This window comes from Protopterus annectens, chromosome 4.part1 (genome assembly GCF_019279795.1).
Source record: "Protopterus annectens isolate FY-2018-M chromosome 4.part1, PAN1.0, whole genome shotgun sequence".
Lineage (NCBI taxonomy): Eukaryota > Metazoa > Chordata > Ceratodontiformes > Protopteridae > Protopterus > Protopterus annectens.
The window spans coordinates 435,725,195-435,748,796 of record NC_056734.1 but is presented as its reverse complement, the minus strand read 5'-3'; the positions used below and the strand labels follow the sequence as shown (position 1 = coordinate 435,748,796).

Here is a 23,602-nt window from a genome sequence, read left to right as displayed (position 1 = left end):
GCTGGCCTGGATGCAGTAGGTCTTTGAAAGCTATAATAGCATTTATTACTGCTAGCATTTCCTTCTGATTGATGTGTAGGTGCTTTTCTTTTTGGGGCCATTTGCCCTGAATGCACCGATCTGTCATGTGCGCCCCCCAGGCGTAGTCCGAGGCGTCTGTTGTGATGATTTGATTTGCTTGAGGCTTGCAGAATGGGAGACCTGTGTTTCTTTGGCATGCTTGAGCCCACCACAGAAATTCCTTTTGAAGACATGGAATTAGTGGTATTATTGTTTCCAAACTGTGGCTGTGTTGAGACCATAGGTTTTTTAGGTACCATTGAAGTTTCCTCATATGCAGCTTTGCACATGGGATCAGTAGGATGCAAGATGCCATGAACACCAGAGCCTGCAGGATTTTCCTTGCAGTCAGCCTGGTGAAAGTTGCCAGTTTTCTGAAGTATTGAGTTAGCTGCCCTTGTTTCTATGGCGTTAGGTAGGCCATCCAGGTGTTTGTATCCAAGCTGGCACCCAGGAAAATTATTGTTTTAGAGGGTATTAGCCTTGATTTCTTTTTGTTGACTGTGTATCCCAGAGAATTCAACAACATTATTACAAACGCCAGATGTTTCATAAGTATGTGCTTGCTGTCCGCTTGGATCAGGCAGTCGTCCAGATATGGGTATATTTGTATCCCTTGAAGACTGCAGTAGGCGATTACTGATGCCAGGCATTTCGAGAACACTCTGGGCGCAGTAGATAAGCCAAAGGGCAATGCAGAGAATTGATAATGGGTTGAACCTGCAAGAAATCTGAGGTATCTTCTGCAATCTTGTCTGATTGGGACATGCAGGTATGCCTCCTTGAGGTCCAATGTTACCAGCCAAGACTCCTTGCCCAGCATGGGAAGAAGCTGCTGTAATGTGAGCATCTTGAATTTTGGTACGAGTAAAAATGTGTTTAGGATGGATAGGTCCAAAATAGGTCTCCGATCTTTTCCATTCCTTGGTACCAGGAATAGTCTGGAATAAAAACCTTGACCCTGTTCTTGTACAGGTACCTCTTGAATAGCTTTCATGTCCATGAGATCTGAAATTTGTTTTTGTGCCTCTGCCCTTTGATTGTGTGGCAGGTTTGGCATGCCTCTGATTTTTGGAAGGGTGTGAAAGTGAAATCAGTAGCCTCTGTCTATAATGTCCAGGATCCATTTGTCTTTTGTGACAATATGCCAATTTTTCGAAAATAATGCCAGTTTTCCACCTAAAGGTGCTGCCATTTGAGCCTTGCTTGGCATGCAAAGGGGAAAGTCACTGGTTCTGCTGTGAACTATCCTCACCACCTCTTTGTGTGGGTGCTTGCCATTGTCTGCCTCTAAATGATCCTTGAGATTGCCCTCTGTCCCTTGGGCGCCTGTATCTACCTCTTTGGGGTCTGTCCGTGGCTAGAAAGGACCAATTTTTGGAAGGCCAATTTCTACTGAAACGTGGAGGTTGTACCTGTAGGAAATCTTTTACTGTTTGCATTGATTTTGCCTTTTCCTCCATTTTCTTTAATACCTCCTCAGCTTTAACACCAAACAATACATCTTTTTGCAGAGGGGCATCTAGTAATTTAGCTTTGACATGATCTGGTAAGGTTTGCTCTTTGAGCCAGGCATGTCTACGTATGACTGATCCTGTAACAGCAGCTCTACAGGAGGCCTCTAAAGCATCAAAACCACATTGCAAGGTATGCTTACCCACTTGTTCGGTACTATGTATCAAATCCTGCAACTCCTTCAAGTCTGGTTGATCAGGTTGTGACATTTTGTTTCTCAACTGTGATAACAGAAATTGTTGGTACTTTAACATATGGAACTGACAGTTTAATGCCCTCATGGTTAAGGTGGCCGAGGTGTAAACCTTTTCCCCCCACCTCTCTAAAGCTCTGGAATCTCTCTCTGAAGGTAATGGATTTTTAGCAGTGGAGGCCTTAAATCCCTTGGGACCCTCTGATATAGTTTCTGGGTCAGCCGCATGGCTTTTGTATAGGAATTGGTGTGAGTCAGGAACCCGGTAATATCTGTCAGGCTTGACTGGAGCTGGAGGTAAAGAATCTGGGTTAAGGCAGGCCTCCGAATACACGTCATCTAGAATGTCTAAGACAAGAGGTATAGCCAGAGGCCTGTGCTGAGGGAGCAAGAGGAAATCCCTAAGCCTTTTCTTGGAGTCTGAGTACTCTTGGCCTTCCCAGTGGAAGTGTTCCCTCAAGGTATGTAAGGTTTCCCCAAAAGAGTAATCCTCGGGGGGGGGGGGGGAATGGACTCCTCTGCATCAGAATCTTCAAAAGGGGAGTAAGAATGTTCCTGGTCTTCAGAATGTTCTGAAATAATGGAGGCCTGGTCCGAGGAGGGGAATTCTTCCTCCACCCTGGGTCTCTTGTCCGGGGGCGGTTGAGAACCCCTAATAAGAGTAATCACATCCTCAGCCATTTTGAGCAACTCCTTTTTAGGCATGCAGCCTTGAGAAGGGCCCTGTGGAGCTTGTCTTTTAGTATGCATGGCTGATTTAGACTTAGTGAAAGCCTTGATGGAAAAAGAAGAGGAAGGCCTGAAGACACCTTGAGAGGTGGCAGGACTATCTAAACTCTGAGTTTCACCGCCAATAGTGGCTTCGGTAACTGTAGTCGGGGTGTGGGCCGAAGAGCCTGCAACCTCGGGCACAGAAGACACCACCAATGAAGTGTAGTCGGTAGCCAGGGGCTGCGTAGGCGCCTCACTGAGAACCGGACCACCTGTAGTCGGCTTTGGCGTGGTGTCGGTAGAAGTCGCGGACCTCGTATGTCGGTCCTTATCTTTGCGTCTTTTACTCAAAACTGGAGTCGGAGTATCCGACGACATAATATAATTAAATTTTTTGCCAAAATAGTGCTGGGCGAACTCCGCCCGACGCTTAATAGTGCGTCTGTTGAATGTAGCACAAAAACGACAGGCCGAGACGTCGTGGTCTGGGCCTAGGCAAGGAATGCAGAGGGACTGAAAATCCTTATGCGGTATTTGCTTCCCACAAGAAATGCAATTACTAACTTTGTCTGACATTGGTCTGAGGCAAGAAAAGTTTCCCCAACGGGGTACTTAGCTTTCAAGAAGACTTCGGTTGAAAAATATTCATAATCTCAGGAGCTGGCCGACCGGCACTTGCGAACTGCTTCTGCTTCGGGCACCGCGCGGCAAGAAAGACTGAAGAAAATGGCGTCGGCTGGATCTTTTATACCCCTGTCGCACTGACGTCAGGAAGGAAGCGACGACAACAGACGCCAGACCTAGACTTTGGAATTCGGCCGACCGAGGACCCGCCTGATGGCAGGAAAACCCATCTTATGACTGCAGCTGTATGCATGATGAACATCTTGGGGAACTCCTCTAGGCCCTTCAGATGTAACCAGCAGTGGTTCTCCCTCGAGATTTGTACCAAAGTTATGCACAGCCTCAGTGGACAGTACAGTTGTGTACACTTATCATAAATGTAGATGTTCCGAGTGTATTCACTGTTGCAGTCATTACATTTGAGTAATCTGCTGGCAGGTTTGCCCTCAGTCGGCCTGAATTCCAATGTCTTGGGTCTTGCATTAGTTGCTGTCTTCTCTTCCATGACGTCAGGTCGTCAGGGGTATAAAACATGCAGCCGATACTATTTTCTTTAGTTTTTCCTGACCCCGATGTCAGGTGCCTCCTAAAACGTAGCAATATTTTAAATATAAATATATATATATATATATATATATATATATATATATATATATATATATATTTATATATATATCTATATATATCTATATCTATATATATGTGTGTGTGTGTGTATAGATATATATATATATATATATACATACATACATGCATCAATATAAACTTTACCTTCATCTACAAGCAAATACACCACATAGATTGTAGAAGATAGAGAAGGAAAGGTAAACAATAGAATGACAGGGGGATGGGCGGGAGGGTAACCTGGACTGCAACAGTGAATACACTCAAACATCTACATTTATGGTAAGTGTACACAACTGTACTATGTTCTTTGTGTTTCACTGTTGCAGTCATTACATTTGGGTAGAATCCCAAAGCTATGGTTGGGAGGCTGGAGCTAAATAGCATTAGGTGCGGCTATAATACCCTGCAGCACTGCAGTGGCAAAGCCTGCCCTGGACTTAGAGAGGCAAATGGTAGTGCTTTGTACAGGTGTGAACAGAACTCTAAATAGCCTCTAGAATGTCTTTGGTTGGTACTCCTCTGAGAAAGGCTGCTGAATTAGCTGCAGCCCTGGTGAAATGAGACCTAATGCCCTTGGGCACAGGTTTACCATGGTTTAAGTAGCAGAAACAGATGCAGTGGCTTATCCACTTTAAAATTGGATGCTTTGAAATAGCCTTTCCTTCTGATCCTGCAGCATATGACACTAGTAATTGCTCAGTTTTTCTTACAGCTTTAGTCCTGCTCAAGTAGAATCTTAGCTGTGTGTGTACGTCCAAGGAATGCAGAATTCTCTCCCCTTTGTTCTGCGGATTTGGATAAAAAGTTGGCAGATGAATTGTTTGGCTAAGAGCCACACTGGAAACCACCTTAGGCATAAAAGTAGGATTAGTCCTCAGAGACACCCTGTCTGGGTACAATATGATAAAAGGCTCTACAGCCATGAGGGCCTGTAGCTCTGAAACTCTTTTGCTGAAGTAATTGCTAGTAGCAGAGCTGTCTTCCATGATAAGAACTTTATATCAGCGGTAGTAGCTGGTTCAAATGGAGGCAGGGTGAGCTTTTCCAACACATAATTGAGGTCCCATGCAGGTAATGGTGATCTTCTAGGAGGACTTAAATTTTTGGCTCATCTACGATATTGCTTTAGTAAAGGATGAGAAAAGATTGGTGGCTCTGTATTGTAATGAGCCGAAATGGGAGAGGCATGGATCTTGATTGATGAGAAAGATAGGCCTTTGTCAAGCATCTCAGTTAAGTATTGTAATATCGGAGGAATACATGGCTCTGCTGTATCAGTTCCTTGTGCTTGATTCCAAGCACAGAATCTCTTCCATTTGTCAGCGTAAGATTTTCTAGTGCTAGGCCTTCTGGCTTCCAAAATGACATCCATCACAGCTTTACTGAGAGGTGTCGTTTGTATAATTACATGATTAGCCATGCTGTCAGGTTCAGGGTCTGTAGTTGATTGCGCAGGATCTGATTGGTTTGCTGGGACAGTAGTTGTGGTCTTTGAGGCAAGGTCCAAGCTGGGTATTGAGACAAGCTCCTTAGGATTGAGTACCAGTATTGGCGGGGCCAGTCCGGGGCAATTAATATCATTTTTGGCTTCTCTTGTCTGACTTTTAGGAGGACCTTGGATAAAAGAGGCATAGGAGGAAAGGCGTAAATTGATAGGTTTTTCCAACTGAAGGATAGGGTGTCCACTTTCCATGCTTGTCTGTGATAAGTCCTTGTGTAGAATCTTTTCAATTGATAATTTTGAGGAAAGGCAAATAGATCTATGTCTGGGCTCCCCCATTTCTCTATCATCATGCTGAAGACTTGTGGATTTAGTTTCCACTCGTGAGGATCCATAAGGTTTCTGCTTTAATCGTCTGCCAGAGTGTTTTGTTTTCCTGGCAGGAATTGAGCTTGAAGATGTATTTGGCAGGTCAATGCTGTGCTCCACAGTGCCATGGCTAATCTGCAAAGGGGGTATGAGTGTGTGCCCCCTTGCTTGTTTATATACCACATGACTGTGGTTTTGTCCGTCTATCAGTAGTAGTCCTGGATGAAGTAAGTCCTTGAAGGCTGTTAGGGCATTTTGAACAGCTAGCATCACTTTCTGGGTGATATGTAGATGCATTTGTTTTGGTGCCCATATGCCCTGAATGCATCTTCCTGCCCTGTGGGCCCCCCAGGCAATATCTGATGAGTCTGCTGTTAAGGTTTGGCTGGCAGGGGGTAGAGTGGAGGGCCGTCCCATGTTTTGGTGACAAGCCTTTGCCCACCACAGAAACTCCTGTTGCAGGCAGGGAATGAGAGGAATCATTGTTTCCAGACTGTGACAATGTTGACTCCATAAACTTTTTAGGTACCATTGAAGTTTCCTTATATGCAGTCTGGCATATGGAATTACTAGGATGCAGGATGCCATGAAGCCCAGAGCCTGCAGAATTTGTCTTGCAGAAGACTGTGCTGTTGTTGCCATCAGTTTGAAGTAAGTAGTCAGTTGTCTTTGACTGGCGTAAGGTAAGCCATCTGGGCAGTTGTATTCAAGCTTGCACCCAGGAATGTTATCTTTTTAGAGGGTACCAGTTGTGATTTCTTTTCGTTTACTGTGTACCCTAGGCATGTTAGAAGCCTTTTCACAAACGCCAGGTGTCGTAGAAAAGTGTTCTTGCTCTCTACTTGAATGAGACAGTCGTCCAGGTAAGGATATATTTGAATACTTCATCTGCAAAATGCAATTACTGGTGCCAGGCACTTTGTAAAAACCTGGGCGCAGCAGATAAGCCAAAAGGCAGTGCAGAGAATTGGTAATGCATTAAGCCAGCCTTGAATCTGAGGTATGTTCTGCACGGCTGTCTTATTGGGACATGCAGGTATGACTCTTAGGTCTAACGTCACCAGCCAAGCATTCTTGCCCAGCATGGGCAGAAGCTGCTGCAAAGTGAGCATTATGAATTTTGGAATGTCCAGGTATGTGTTCAAAATCGATAAATCCAGTATTGGCTGCCAGGCCTTGTCCTTTCTGGGTACCAGGAACAGTCGAGTAAAAACCTTGTCCTTTTTCCTGTTCTGGTACTGCTTGAATGGCCCCCATCATCCATGAGGGACATAACCTGTTTCAGTGCCTCTGCCCATTCATTTTTTGGCAGATCTGGCCAACCATTTGTCATGGGCAGTGTGTGGAAATGGAATCTGTATCCATGTGATACGATGTTTAGTACCTACTTGTCCTGTGTTAACTGCCAATTTTGAGCAAAAAGTGCTAATTTTTCCCCTATGGATGCTGCCAAAAGATAAGTGCTTAGTGTAGGCAGAGGGAAGTCATTGGGATTGCTTTCTGTAGGTTTGCGCTTCATCTCCTCCAGATTTGGAGGTGGATGCGCCCCATTGCTTTGACCTGTATGAGTCTTGCACCCAGTATCTGGAACCCTTAGGGCATCTGGATTTGCCCCTTTGAGCTCTGTCTGACACAGGAAAGCACCAATTTTTTGTAGGCCAGTGTCTACTGAATCTGGGTGGCTGCACTTGTAAGAAATCTTTAACAGTTTGCATAGACTTAGCTTGGTCTTCCATTTTCTTTAAAACCTCCTCTGCCTTAATACCAAACAGAGAATCATGTTGTAAAGGTGCATCTAGCATTTTAGCTTCAACATGGTCAGGCAAATTTTGTTTCTTTAACCAGGCATGCCTCCTAATCACAGATCCAGTAACTGTGGCCCTGCAAAAGGCCTCCAAAGAATCAAAACCACATTGCAAAGTAAGCCTTCCAACTTGTTCAGCAGCATGCAATAATTCCTGCAAGTCTTTACTTTCTGCACATTCTGAAATCAACATCATTTTCTGTTTCAGCAATCTCATAACATGTTGCTGGTACTTAAGCATATGAAATTGACAGTTTAAGGCCCTGGTTGCCAAGGTTGCAGATGTATAAACCTTTTTTCCCCATCTGTCCAGTGCCCTAGAATCTCTGTCAGAGGGGGTAGGGTTTTTTGCTGTTGAGGCCTTAACTCCCTTTGGACCTTGTGAAATAGTTTCAGGATCAGCAGCAGGGTTTCTAAATAAAAATTTATGCTTGTCAGGGACCCTGTAATATCGGTCGGCTTGCTGGGAGCCGGAGGTAAGGAGTCAGGGGTCAAGCTTGACTCCGAAAACACATCATCCACAATGTCTAAAACAGGGGGAATGGCTAAAGGCTTGTGCTGAAGGAGAAGGAAATCCCTGAGCCTGTTTTGATTCTGAGATGTCTTGACTCTCCCAGTGAAAATGCTCCCTCAAAGCATGCAAGGTTTCTCCAAATAAATAATCCTCAGGAGGAGATGCAGATGGAATAGACTCGTCAGCATCGGAATCCTCATAGGGAGGTAAAAATAATTCCTGATCAGAAGAAGAATCAGAAGAAATAGAAACCTGATCTGAAGATTCATATTCAGTGTCTTGCCTAGGCTTCTTATCTGGAGGGGGATGGGTACCCCTGATCAAGGTAATGAGGTCTTCAGTCATTTTGATCATCTGTTTTTTAGGCATGGAGGCCTGTGCATGTGGCTCATGCGTCGGTTTTTTAGTTTTAGAAGTTGCTTTTGTCTTTGGTTTTGCAGCTGTCATCGGTTTGATGTACAAATGTTGAGGTCTGAATACATCCTCAGAAGCCGGTGCCTGCTCAGCGGCTCCAGACCCATCCGTGGGAGATACATCTGTCGATCCAATACCTTGAGTATCTTGCGGCATGCCAGACTCCACATCGGTGTCGGCAGAGGCCTGCAACTCGAAGGTAGCGGGTATCAGGGGCTGCGAAGGCGCATCACTGAGTACCAGCGACTGGCTTAGGAGAAGCTTCGTCTGTTTTGGATCTCGACTGCCTTTCACTTTCCTTTTCTTTGCGTTATGTACTCCGGTAGTCGGATTGCTATCAGACAACATTTCTGGGTAGTTAAATCTGTTTCCAAAATACTTTGATGCAAAAATATACAGACGCTTAATAGTGTGTTGGTTAAATCTAGCACAAAACCGACAGCCAGGCACATTGGGATCAAGGCCTAGGCAAGGAATACAGTATAAATGGAAATCCTTATGAGGTATTTGCTTCCCACAAGTAATACAATTATTAACTTTTTCTGACATCGGTAAAAAGCAAGAAAAAAGTTTCCGCAACGGGGTACTTGGCATTAGTGAAGACTTCGGTTCTGAAACTTAAACTCGAATATTTCAGTAGTCGGCCGACCGGCACTTGCGAAATGCTTCTGCATCGGGCACCGCGCGGCAAGAAAGACTGAAGGAATTGGCGTTGGTGGCATGTTTTATACCCCTGACGACCTGACGTCATGGAAGAGAAGACAGCAGCAGACACAGGACCCAAGACTTTGGAATTCAGGCCGACTGAGGGCAACCTGCCAGCAGTTTACCCAAATGTAATGACTGCAACAGTGAAACACGAAGAACATATGCAAGTAGGTAGCTCTGTGTCGGCCTCTAACTGGGTTGCAGCAGAGGGGAACTAAAATTAATGTCAGTCTTCGGGTTCTTCATCCAAGCAGAGAGTAACGTCTGGTGGAGGCTGGACAGCAGCAGCTTCAGAATAAGCTTTTTAGCTATTTTCTTAAGAAGTAGTTGAACTTCAGGGTGGACAGATTCAGCCATAGTACCATCTATCGGTAACTACAGATGATGGTTTTCAAAATAAATCGCAAGGGAAGACAAATGGCAGTGGAGTGTCTTAGGGACAAAAGCCTTACTGATACCACACGGAGTAAGGCTGTGCATAGTACCCAAGCAAAAAAGCACTTCTTGTGTTTGTCTATATGGGTAATCTTCCTCCTAAACTCACATTTTCCTTCTCAGATGACATGAAAAAAAGCTATAAGGAAAAAAAAAAAGGAAAGGAAGGCGCTCCAAAGGGGGCACTCATCTGTAACAGGCTTGGTAGAAGAATCAGCTCGGCAGAAGGTGTACAGACTGAAATCAGTAGTTGCATTTGGATGGACAGCAAAGAAGTTTTGAAGATTAGGCATCTGTATGTCACATATGTACCACATGCCTTGCAAGTAGAGCACACGTCTGACGCATGATACCAAAAAGGTGCAAAGGCTTTGGTATACTGTCCGGATGTTAGACTAACCTTTGCAGCATATCCCAAGAGTAAAGAGCACTGCAACACTGATAAGGAAGGACATCTACTGACTGCCCTGCCTGCCCTCACCCTAAATTATCCCAAGAAATCATGCAATAAGATAACCCAACCGATCACATTTAAGTTCAGGTGACAGAGTAAAAATTCTATTACTTTACTTCTCACACACACACACACACACACACACACACACACACGCACACTAATGTCAGGTGTAAGTTAAGGTGATGAGCACTTAATATGTAAAAACCCCATTACTTATCCAGCACACACTAAAGTGTCAGATTCGACTTAAGGTGATGAGCAGTTTTTAAAAATTCCACTACTTACCTTCAGAGACTATAATAAAAGCACCTTCAAAACAGGATGGAACTGTAAGTTACAGACTAAGAATTACGTCATAAAAATGAAGGCAGGCATGTTCAGTTCAAACCACAATGTAAACAGACATTTTTCCTATCAGGAATGCTCAGGTCAGTACAGTTGTTTTTTTTTTCCTTCAGCATTTTAAAATACTTGAAAAATATGTTGCCAGCACCTGCATTTGAAAAGGTGCAACATGTAGTAAAAAGAAGTTTTAACAAAGCTGCAGAGTGCAGGGGAAAATTACAACCTCCCTTTCTCTCATCTCTTGAAATTAAGTTCAGAAACTTAAAATTGCAAAAGAAAGTTAATAAAACTGTTCAACAATTTTCTCAATGAACATTTTCTCTCAAAACTACAGAAATTGTGATTAGTAGCTATACATGAAGGCAGATAATGTTGCCTGAATTATTTAACGGGCATTACATTTCCCCCCAGACAACTGCTCAGCAGGTATCAACAGAATATGTAGGTTATACTGATACTGCAGCAAAATAAGTTAGTGGCTAGTCATGATCATAACAGCAATTAAATGGTACTACAGAGATTTTAGAGGAAACTCTCACAAAATTATTGCAGCAGAGGAAAAATAAAGCACTTCAATTTGGCAAAATGTTGCAACAACTAGGGGAAAGGGAAGAATCAATGTTTGCATCATATTCAAAAGCTATCAGATCTCTCATATACATTTCTCACAGTGAAGAATTTAGTTAGGCTGAGTCTTTCTTGCAGTTTTAACTGAATGGTTTTGTCCGTGGAAACTTTTTACCCATTGTTTCTATGTTGCTTGGAATATTCTGCACGCATCTTAATATTTATGGGCATCAGGCAAGGTGTTAAAGGCTGTATTTCTAAAATACAGCCAATAAATCCACTTATGCAGTACTGATGAGGTCACAAAAAGTCCAAAATATGACATGTCTACAGCTACTGGGGTTTGTTTTTATTGGCCTGAATACACACAAATACGTAAAAAAAAAAAAGTCATGGGCATGTGGAAGCCATGCAGCTGAAACACTGGTAAGTCCTTAAGGGGGTCATTTGTACATATCCCACAGGCCTCCACTACAGGCGTTTTAAGGTAATTGCACACTGAAGGCTCTACCTTGGATGAGTCTTGCAGATTTTACTGAATGGTTTTGTCTGTGTAATCCTTTTACCCTTTGCTTGAATGGCATTCAAAGTAGGAGATTTGGAAGTGGAGTCCTTTTGAGAAAAGTAGGAGATCTGGACTATTTTCTATCTTTCCAGTAAAAACAAAGTGCAGTCTTAGTTTTGTTTCCTTTCTATGTCTTTTCTCTTACATATGGTGTGTCAATTTTTTTCATTTTAGGTCTGTTAGTTGTGCAGATGTTTCTTCTCAGAGATATCCATTACTGTTTTGCTGACAAAATGCAGGTTTTAGTTCTCTCCACAGACGTCTTATGTCTAAAAAGGAAAGAGCAGATCTGGTATGGCTCCACAAATGGATGACCTTTAGTGAACTGAAGCTTAACACCTTCAAGATGGTTGCCACAGCTTTTCACACCACTTTTAACAGATTCACATGCATCTATATTGCCCCCTGTTATTTCAACACTGTTAACAAAATGTAGTGCATGTTCAAAGTGCATAAGAGATGGATACTGTTAACAGCAAGCGAACAATGAAACACCAAATAATGTCATTTAAACCTTCCTGCTTACACTAAACTGTACACACTAAAGCAGCTTATACATCTGTATTGCTCCAAGTGGTGGTCCACACCTTGGATTCCTATCACCTGAACTACTGCAACACCCAGTAAATCAGTGTTCGACTCAGTACTTAACTACCTACAACTGATGCAGGCATCTCAATATCAGAATGTTATGCTTCTTCTACATAGCCTTTTCGTGCCTATTAGTTAAGTCTGGTATTCTCTGTAAAATACTAGTCCTGATTCATCTAGCCCTTCAGGACCTGCAAACCTGATGGCAGTCATACCATACCCTATATACTCTGCCATCAGTGAGCTGCTGGCAGCAAAGGAAAAGTTGCTCTTAGAAACTTCTTTGCTTATAAGGGGCCACATTTATGGAACCTGTTACCAAGTTGGGTGGCGAGTCCCCAACACTCAGCTGTTTTAAGCAGTCACTCAAAACTTGAGCTACCATAAAAGAACTAGCCTTTGGATGATAGCCTAATGACATGCTACATAATTGTTTGCATTAACTGGTATTAATGTCGTATTCTAATTTGTTACTACTGTTTACTGTACATGTATATTTGCAACTTAAAGCTGAAACTGCACACCAAATAAAACGTCAGATTTTACCATCTCATATAGTGTTACCAACAACTGGAACTCAGCGATAGGCAGGACATGGTTAAAAAAAAAAAGAAAAGTGTAAAGCAAGACTATTCAAACTAAATTTAGTCATAGTTCTTAGCTAATATGAACGTATTTAACAACAAATTTTACCTTCAGTCTTGCCATTTTTTAGCATGTGCACTAGTCCAGAATTTTCCATTTCTACTATAGTCTTCATGTGTTTAGAAATAAGTTCCCGCTCAACAACTTTAACTATAGGCTCTTCTGTTGACTTGTCAAGGCAGTGCATTACTCGTTCAATTTCTTCATTAATTCTAGCTTCTACTTTCTTTATGTACACAGAAGCACTGTTTTCAGCCAAGAACTTTTGACTTTCCATCTAGCACAGGGGAAGAAACAAAAAACAATATTAGCCAATATCAGTCATTAAAAATGCTGCATCTTGAAAAAAATCAGTTTTAGATGTATATCTTGCATAAAACATGTGTGTATACACACAAACAATGCACACATATATATATATATATATATATATATATATTTACAAACACTTGTACAATCAACATTTTCTCTACACAAATCACATGCGTGTATATACACAAATGTGCATACATAATTATGTCATGAAAGATAGAAAACTAAACAGAGAATCACAAAATACTAAATGACTCCTAAGAGTGACTCACAGAACAGTGAATTTTTTTCGCCCAGTAAAAAAGCCCTATATCAGTAAACCTCAGCTACATCATCAAAATCAAGTATTCTCTTGCGAGAGATATTGTTATGGAATGCTGAAGGCAGAAGATATAAGCAAACCTACTGGCTCATAAATTTACCTCTAACTTGACCCCTCTATTCCATCCATCTCCCCCCTCAAGATACACCTTAAACTAGCTTGCCTCCAGCTACAATAAGAAGTTATGTACTCACCATAACGTTCCATGTGAGTTGTTCCATCTCACCTTCGTTCTTTACTGATGGATTTGGAACCGATCCATCGGCTCCGATATGGCCGTTTGCAAAGCTCGAGGTTTACCAGCAGCTCGAGACCAAGCCCCTTATCCCATGATGCACTGCTGGAATTACCTCCGATCTTGTCTGCTGCATGTACTATAGCCATACAAGTGAACTACCCTCCCATGGAGAGGAAGAAGAATTGAGCAACCAGGTAGAGACCAACCTCTAGGTCAACTATCAGGTAGAGACCAACCTCTAGGTCAACTATCAGCCAGGTGGGGGAAGAAGGGAGGGACGTAAGAATGAAGGCGAGATGGAACAACTCACATGGAACATTACGGTGAGTACATAACTTCTTAATGTGAAGTTGTTCAATCTCGTCGTTCATTCTTTACTGATGGGTAGCATCCCTAGCACCCTCAATCTCAGATGGTTCATGGGAATACATTCTTCAGGATCGTAATCCGAAGGAAGCCCTGTCCCTGGAGGCCTTATCCGCTTTGTAATCAGTGATAAAGGTATGAGGTTTAGACCAAGTGGCTGCAGCACAAATGTTATCAAGAGGCAATTTGGCTTGGAATGCAGAAGATGTAGAAACTGCTCTGGTTGAGTGAGCTTTAATCTTGTGTAGTAAGGGCATATTAGCAGCTGAATAAAGAAAGGTGATACAATCGGATAGCCATTTAGAAAGCTTTGTTTTAGCCACTGGTCTACCTTTTCTGGCTTCAGAGAATGACACAAAGCTGGTCTGACTTTCTAATATCTTTTGTTCTGTCCAAATAAAATCTGAGCTGTCTGTGAACGTCAAGTTTGTGCAGCATATACTCCAATTTATTGGAATGGATAGGGAAGAAGACTGGTAACTCAATGACTTGGTTGATATTGGATTCTGAACAAACTTTGGGCAAAAAGGAGGGGTTTGTCCTAAGAGATACTCTATCAGCATGAAAAATCAGATAAGGAGGGCTGATAGATAAAGCTTGGACACTCTGCGGGCAGAAGTAATAGCTACCAGAAATATGGTTTTCCACGATAAAAATTTGAAATCATAAGATGATGCTGGTTCAAACGGGGGAAGAATTACATGAGACAGCATAAAGTTTAGATTTCAAGGAGAATAAGGAGTTTTCACTGGAGGCCTCATGTGAAAGGTTCCTTTGAGAAAGGCCTTGGACAATTTGTGGGACATTATGTTTAGCCCGTCAGCTCAGAGATGAAAGTTTGATATAGCAGCCAACTGAACCCGAATTGTTGCCACTACCGCTCCTTTATTAAATATCAGTCAAGAATTCTAATATGAATAACAAGGGGGCTTGATAAGGATCAATGTTCTGCTTAGAAGCCCATATGGAAAATATCTTCCACTTACTACGATATAATCTTCTGGTGGATGGCTTATGGGAAGACAAAAGGATCTGTTTTGTCTCATTAGAAAAGTTATGAAGCCTGGCTATGAGGGGAACTGGAGCAGCCAAGCTGCTGGCCTTCAGTGACTGCAGGGAAGGATGGAGGTCCTCCGACGGACATGTCAGAAGGTCCGGAACTGGGTCCAGAATCCATGGAACCTTCAAAAGATGATGATGAAGAAATGGGAACCAAATCTGCCGAGGCCAATGAGGAGCTATAAGAATGATGGTCCTTCCCAGAGAGTTTGCTTTCTGTACAAATCTGGGTATCAACGGGACAGGAGGGAATTAATAGAGGAGACCCGGGGGCCAATTGTGTACATGTGCGTCTCTTGGGGGTTCTCCCAGAGAGGAAATCATGGCAAAGTAACTTCTGCATTTCGCGTTGATGTGACTGGCAAAAATATCGCAGCAAGGCTGGCCCCATTTGCAGAAAATCCTGTCCGCAATCTCTTTCTTGAGGGACCACTCCTGAGGCAACAAGATTGCCCTGCTCAGTTTGTCTGCTATCACGTTGGATCTCCCCGGGATGTGCGTTGCCAACAGAAAGCGCTGGGAGGAGACAGCCCACTGCCAAACTCTGACGGCTTCTCGGCAAAGGGGGTAACAGACTACTGACATATTGCCTGTCTGAACTGCAATCGTTCCTAGAGGAAGATAGTCCAGAAAGTACTGCAATGCCAGATGTACTGCTCTCATCTCCAGAACAGTGATATGCAGATGTGACTCTTCATCTGTCCATGTGCCTTGGGCAGTCTTTCCCTGAAAATGTCCCCCCCACCCTATCAGGGAAGCATCCGTGGTCACAGTGGCTATTGGAGAGGGTAGTACAAACGGGCGTCCTATGGTTACATGCAGAGACATCAACCACCACTGGAGATCTCTCTTGCAAGAGTTCGTAATTAAAATCGTGACTCATTGGGAGTTCCTGATAAGACCATTGAGTGAACAGCAGCCACTGAAGAATCCGCATATGCATCCTTGCTAATGGTATGGCCAAGATCGCTGCAGCCATCAAACCCAATACTTTTAGAACTTCTGCGGCTGGTGCTCTGTCTTTCGATACCAATGAGCTGACATGCTGGCGAAGGAGAAAGACTCTCTCAATTGGTAGTCGTAGAGTGGTGGTTGAAGTGTCTAACTCTGCCCCTATAAAACCAATATGCTGCGATGGCGACAAGGCAGACTTTTCTTAGTTGACTGTAATGCCTAAGTGATTGCAGAGTGTCAGGGTGTATTCCCTTGCCTGAATCAGTTGATGCCTGGTGGTGGAGGTAAGGAGCCAATCGCCTAGGTATGGAAACACCTGGAATCCTAGATGCCTCAGGTGAGCCGTGACCACTGCCATGCATTTGGTGAACACTCTGGGGGCTGTAGTGAGACCAAAAAGCAGGGCTCGAAATTGATAATGATTGGCTCCCAGCCAGAAACGCAGGTGATCTCTGGATGGCCTGGCCATTTTTATGTTGTAGTATGCATCCTTGAGATCTATCGAGCACATCCAATTGTCTTTCCCTAAAAAGGGAAGTATAGACTTTAGCGTGACCACTCCTCTTTCTTCACAAATTGGTTGAGTCTGATGAGGTCCAAAATGGGTCTCCAGTCCCCTGTTTTCTTTGGAACCAAAAAGAATGTTGAGCAAGTTCCGGATCCTGTTTGGTCTGCTGGGACTGGCTGGATGACTTTTTTCTAGCAACTTGTGGACCTCTATAGTTGTTTGTTCCCTGTAACTGGGTGGAACGCCCGGGATTCTCCTTGCGGGTGGGGGTGGAGTGGAGAATGTTATGAAATACCCTCTGGAAATACTTTGTACCCAGCTGTCATTTGTTACATCTTGCCAGGCGTCTGGGTGCAATGATAAATGACCCCTGACTGCCTCCAGAGCAGGACAGTCAGGCCTCCATTCAGGAGCGCTGATAGGGTTGACCAGAGAAGTGATCTCTGTCACCCTGGTGTTGCGGACCCCCTCTGCCGCGAGGGCGGCATCTTCCATTATTACCCCCTCCCTCTGCCCCTAGAGGGGGGTTCACCAAGTGTCTCCTGAAAGGCTCCTTGGGCTTTTCAGAACCACATCTTTCCTCCCCTTTGGCCTTTGGGGTAAGGCCGAGTAGGGGTAGAAAAACGGACTCCGACGGCAGACAGAGTCTTTCCCTCCTGCTCACAACTGGTCAAAGTTTCCTTCACTTTAGGCCCAAAGAGAGATGAGCCATTAAAAGGGGTGTTCACAAATGAAGACTTAAAGGACTCCGCGAAGGAACACAAGCGCATCCAGGAATGTCTTCTGAGAGCAATTCCTGTCCCCACTTGCCCTACTCGTCCCATCAGCTGCATATGATATGAGATTCATGGACAAGTTCACAATGGAATTTACGGTAGCAAGCTGGGCAGCAACTTTATCAGAAGCCCCTGCAGCTACAGTACCCTGAAGAGCATCTTCCAACTGCTTAAGGAGATCTCTTTGCAACCTAGTGAAATGGGTCAAATAGTTCAGGGATCTGAGTGTAAAAGTCGCTGAACTAAACATGCGTTTTCCATATCTATCTATGATCCTGGGCTCTCTGTTAGGAGGATGGATAGACGAGGAAGTCTCAGACATCTCCTTTTTGGTGGCCGCCGCCACCACCATGGCATCAACAGGGACGCCTTTACACAAAAAGGATTTATCTACAGGAGCAGAAATAAACTTCTTATGTCTCCGAGGACCAGGCTCCATGGACTCCGGTAACTCCCATGCCCTCCGACAGACCAGCTGCATGAGCTCATCGAAGGGCAGAGACACCCAAGAGGTGGAAGGTTGAGACCCGAAAGCCTTCAGGAGAATGGACTCGTCCTCAGTGGCTTTTGGACTGCCAATCACCCCTCTGCCTAAGGATCTTGAGTATCTCCGCAAAGGAGATATACTCAGAGGGGGAAAGTGGGGACCCTTCTGACTCATCCAAGTCAGTGTCAAATGTCAAAGACTCCAGTGGGGAATCCAAGTGTCCCCTCTTGCACAATATCTTTCTGGGAACCTCCTCAGTGGAGCCTCTGGGGAGGTCTCAGAAGAGCAGGGGGCGCCCTGTGGGGCTACCTGAGGCTCAGCATCTCTACGCCTAGTCTGGACGATAGATGCAGAAGCGGACACAGGCACTTTGGGGCAAGAGGAAGCCAGACCTGGTTTCGAATATGTCTTTGGGGATAAGGCTCTCCTCATGGCTTCGAAGGCATCACGGCTCCGATGAGAAGTGGATGGACCCGAAGGAATTGCCAGCCCCTCCCGCACCGAGGCCATGGGCTCTGAGCCGGAGGTAGGAGCCAAGCTCATCCAAGCCGAAGCCCCGAGAGGAAGAGTCTGCACCAACAAGTCAGTGAGACTATCCTCTCTGGGGCCGACAGGAGAGTGTCGGCTCCTAGAGTCCCCGGTCGGCGCCGAGGATACTGGAGTGCGTCTCCGCTCCAAAGGCTCCACGATCAACAGGTCGGCCCCCTCCGGCTCCGAAGGTCCGGTATGGCTTGGAGGAGGAGCAGTCAAACCGGGGTAGTGGTCTTCGGTTCAGACGCTAGGGCCGGAGCTGACAACAATTTAGCAAGGCCTGGTGCCCGTAAGAGCCTCTGCACCAATCGGTCCATATCCAAATCTGAGAGACTGAGAGAAGACCTAGAGGAGTGCACCGACGGTGCCGGCTGAAGTGGAGATGCAGGTCTATCAGATACCGGCTCCAGAGCTGTGGTCCGGCTTGAAATGAAGAGACAGTTGGCTCCGAGACCTGTACAGCCGATGTCCCATATCCAAATCTGAGAGACTGAGAGAAGACCTAGAGGAGTGCACCGACGGTGCCGGCTGAAGTGGAGATGCAGGTCTATCAGATACCGGCTCCAGAGCTGTGGTCCGGCTTGAAATGAAGAGACAGTTGGCTCCGAGACCTGTACAGCCGATGTCCCAGGATCTTCCACTTTCTTAGACTTTTTAGACCCTTTAGATTCCTTGGAGTCCCCTGAAGACTTTGAGGACTTACTGGCCCCATCCTGGTCACTGAATGCTTCATTAAACGGATGCTTCGGCAAGCATCTGTCAACTAACTTTCTTTTCCTCTCCAATAATACCTTAGAGGAAAAGGAGTGGCAAATGCTGCAGGACTCCTGCAAATGTACAGCACCCGAGCAATAGACACACTGAACGTGGCCATCAGTCACAAACATCTTTTGCCCGCAGTCTGGACATTTCTTAAATCCAGACTTTGGGTGCTTGTCCTTGTCCTCAGACATATCCCAAAAGCAAATACCTTAGGCTTAACAGCAACAAAGCACAAAAAAGGCCCAATAAGAAACACTCCCTATCTGATATATAAAACCACACCTAGGCTCAAAGCAGAACAAGCCTAGCGAACAGCCTAATTTACACATACAACAATATAAAAAAACACACAATATAAACAATGGCCCAAAAGAAAAAGGAGCCAACACTAGCTAAATGTTATACAAGTAAGTTATCATCTAGGCCGAAACACGAGGCCACTACAAACTACTACAGTAAGTTAATAATACAGAAGGGAAAAGGGGAGCTTGTAAGAAGCGACACAAACTACTTTAATAACTATTGAATAATAGAAAAACATTTTAAATAACTTCTGAAACGCTTATTTTGATGAAAAATATGGCTTGAGCAAACTGGAACCTCTGATCCATGCAACGGGAAAATAGATATGAAGTAATTCCAGCAGTGCATCAGGGGATAAGGGGCTTGGTCTCGAGCTACTGGTAAACCTCGAGCTTTGCAAATGGCTGTATCGGAGCTGATGGATCAGCTCCGAACCCATCAGTAAAGAATGAACGGTGAGATTAAACAACTTCACATCAAGAGATCACATACATATGCTATCAAAAGCTAAAAAATACCGCATCAATGGGTACTGACAATACCCTTGGAAACATCTTAAATAGCATGAAACATGATTTAGACACAACGCTAACAACATTGTTCAATTTCAGCCTGCACACAGGTTTTATACCATGCGAATGGAGAAGAGCTATTGTCAATACTCTGCACAATGGTGGATCTTCCACAAACACATGCAATTATGGACCCATAAGTTGGACCAGCCTCATATGCAAAGCCATGGAAAGACTTTTCAAAGAACTAATAAGGACACAGAGAAACTCCAAATAAAGGACCCACCTCCATATGAATTCATCAAGGGCAGGCCATGCTTACTCAGTCTGGTGGATTTCTTTGAAAAGGTCCACCAAAGCAATGGATAAAGGTAAAATGCTACAAATTGCATACATCAACCGGGCCAAAGCTTTTGACATAATTAGAAGTTATGTACCTACCATAACGTTCCATGTTAGTTGTCTTCTCTAGCCTTCTTTCTTGCTGGATGGGTTCGGAGCCGATCCTCGGCTCCGACTCGGCACTTGCTAAGCTCGAGAGCTAATTTTACCAGCTCGAGGCAACCCTATATCCCATGATGCAAGGCGGAGATTACTCAGATCTCGTTTGGTACCTAAAGAAATAGCAGTATTTTCTTCCAACTTAGAAGGAAGAAATAAAAAATACTAAATAACATCATAACCCTCTAGAAAGGATCCACATAATCTAGTGACACTAGGAGTTGAACAGCTAGAAAAAGGTAATAACCTCTTAATAGAAGATGTATAACCTTCTCGGTCTGACCAGGCTAGGGGGAAGGAGGGCGGGACGCAAGAAAGAAGGCGAGAGAAGACAACTAACATGGAACGTTATGGTAGGTACATAACTTCAAAATGTTAAGTTGTCAATCTCGCCTTCATTCTTGCTGGATGGGACCGAGTCCCTAGCACCTCTATCCTGGGTGGCTCAATGGAACAGACTCTTGAGAACGGTGGAACCAAAATTATGAGGAGAGGCCCATGTGCCTGCTGCACAAATAGTGTCTATTGGAAGTCTAGCTTGAAAAGCTGTAGATGTAGCTAGAGCTCTGGTAGAATGGGCTTTTGGGTTAGAAACCAACTCTTTGCCTCTGAGCTGATAAATGTAAGTGATCACAGAAGACAGCCACCTAGATAAAGTTACCTTAGAAACTGGAAGGCCTTTCCTGTTCTCTGCATAGGATAGAAAAAGTTGATCAGATTTCCTAAAAATTTTTGTCTTATCCAGATAATATCTCAGCTGACGGTGAACATCGAGATAATGTAACTTTTGTTCAGCTCTATCAGAATAATTCGGGAAAAATACTGGAAGATCAATGGACTGATTTAGGTTAGTCTGAGATGCCACCTTTGGTAAGAAAACGGATTAGTTCTTAGGGATACCCTATCTTTGTGGAATATTAGATAGGAGGCGAACACAGAGAGCATGAAGCTCAGATACTCTCCTGGCAGATGTAATGGCAACTAGAAAAAGTGTCTTCCAAGAAAGCAATTTCAAGGAACAGGCAGCTGCAGGTTCGAACGCGACAAGAATCAAGGATGTTAAAACGAAATTTAGGTCCCACTGTGGTGGGGGTCTCTAATAGGAGGTTACATAAAAAAGATACCTCGAAGGAATGCCTTGCAAAGTTTATGTGACATAATGTTGTGGTCCAAAAAGCCTATATGAAAATTTGAAATGGCTGCCAGTTGAACTTTCACTGTGGAAGAAGAGGATCCTGAATTAAAAATGTCAGCTAGGAAGTCCAACACGAATGAATTGGAGCAGTATAGGGATCTATGTTCCTAGCTTTTGCCCAGAAAGAGAAGCGTCCATTTACTAGTGTAGATCTTTCTGGTAGAAGATTTTAGGAAGCTACTATGATATCCCATACAGGATTAGAAATCATAGGAAGCCTGGCTAAGGATGGAAGTGGAGCAACCAAGCAGTGAGGTTGAGAGAAGGTATGGATTGGTGCAGTTGACCCGACTGGTGGGTCAGAAGATCTGGAACCGGGTCCAGATGCCATGGCTGTACCAAGAGGTAATGATGTAGGAACGGAAACCAAATCTGTCGAGGCCAATAAGGGGCAATGAGAATCAACTTGGCTCTCAAGGCGGTTGCTTTCTGAATTAGCTGAGGTATCAGCGGAAAGGGGGAAAAGCATAAAGAAGTCCCCTGGGCCAATCTTGGGTTAGGCGTCTCTGGGGGGATGGCCTGGAAGGGGGAAGAGAGAGAAGAAGTCTGGGCATTTGCTGTTTTGAGGTGTAGCGAAAAGGTCGCAGCAAGGAAGGCCCCACTTCTGAAAAATCTCTTCCGTCACTGACTGAGAGACCACTCGTGAGGCATGAGAATAGCTCTGCTCAATCTGTCCGCTATGATGTTGGATTTCCCGGGGATGTGCGTTGCTATCAGAAACCGGTGAGAGGAGATTGCCCATTCCCAAAGTCGGAGAGCCTCTCGACACAGTGGATAGGACTTGGTTCCGCCCTGTTTGTTTATGTACCACACTAAGGACATATTGTCCGTTTGGACTGCAATAGTTCCCAGGGGAAGATAGTCGTTGAGGGCTTGCAACGTTAAAAACACTGCTCTCATCTCCAGAACATTTATGTGCAGATGGTACTCGAAAGGTTGCCAAGTGCCATGGACCATTCTGCCCTGATAATGCCCCCCCACCCGATCCGGGAGGCGTCCGATGTAACCGTGGAAACCAGGGCAAGAGGAACAAATGGTCTGCCTTGATGGATTTGAGGGGACGATATCCACCAAGTCAGATGTCTTTTGCAAGTTGGAGTTACTATGATCTCGTGACGCATGGGAAGTTGTTGAAAGGACCATTGGGTGAATAACATCCATTGTAGAAGCCGCATGTAAAAGCGGGCGAGGGGAAGAAGTGTTATGGCAGCCGCCATAAGACCCAGTACTTTCAGAGCAAATCTGGCCTGAATTTTGTTGCTGAATAGAATCACTTGGACATGTCTTTGAATGTCAAAGATCCTTTGGTCTGTAAACCTTGCAGAAAGTTGTACGGTGTCCAAATTTGCGCCTATAAAAGTAATATATTGACAAGGCGACAAGGCAGATTTTTCAAAATTTATAGAAATTCCTAGCCCTCTGCAAGTGTGAATGGTGTAATTTCTGGCTTGGAGAAGCTGATGCCTGGTGGTGGCAGTGAGGAGCCAGTCATCTAGATATGGAAACACCTGGAATCCTTGACGTCTCAGGTGAGCCGTAACCACTGCCATGCTTTTGGAGAACACTCTGGGGGCTGTAGTGAGTCCAAAGGGCAGGGCTCTGAATTGGAAGTGACTGGTCCCCAGCCGAAAGCGGAGAAATCTTCTGGAGGCGTCTGTGAATTTTATGTGATACGCATCCTGAAGATCTATCGAACACATCCAATTGTCCTTGCCCAGAAAGGGCAGAATGGACTGAAGCGTGACCATTCGGAATCTTGATTTCTTTACAAACTTGTTGAGTTTGCTCAGATCTAATATTGGTCTCCAGTCCCTGTCTTTTGGAACTAAAAAGAACCTTGAGTAGATTCGGATCCTATTTGGTCCGCTGGGACTGGCTGGATGGCTCTTTTACTAGCAGTTTTGATATTTCTAGTACTGCTAGTTCCCTTAGACCGGTGGAACATCTGGAAGGGTTCCCTTTTGTTGAATTGGGGTTTGAATAAAGGGAATTTTGTAACCCTCGGATATAATTGACTGTACCCATTTGTCTTGAGAAAGGGAAAGCCAGGCTATTGGGTACAGCGATAATTTTCCCCCAACTGCCTCAGAAGGCGGACAATCGGGCAACATCTCAGGGATGCTGGAAGGGTTTGTCAGAAAGAGGCTCTCTGCTACCCTGATTCTGCGGACCCCCTCTGCCCCTAGGGCGG

The 23,602-nt window shown here is 44.4% G+C and overlaps 1 protein-coding gene across 2 annotated transcripts in view; it reads right to left on the bottom strand.

Annotated features, from left to right (window-relative positions):
• Positions 1-23,602, bottom strand: part of CUL3 (cullin 3) — a 2,974,786-nt gene that overhangs the window by 1,934,738 nt on the left and 1,016,446 nt on the right. For both annotated transcript variants that reach the window (XM_044070245.1, XM_044070246.1), the window contains exon 6: positions 12,634-12,862. In XM_044070245.1, the coding sequence (XP_043926180.1) occupies positions 12,634-12,862 (229 nt within the window). The remainder of the gene's footprint in view (positions 1-12,633; positions 12,863-23,602) is intronic.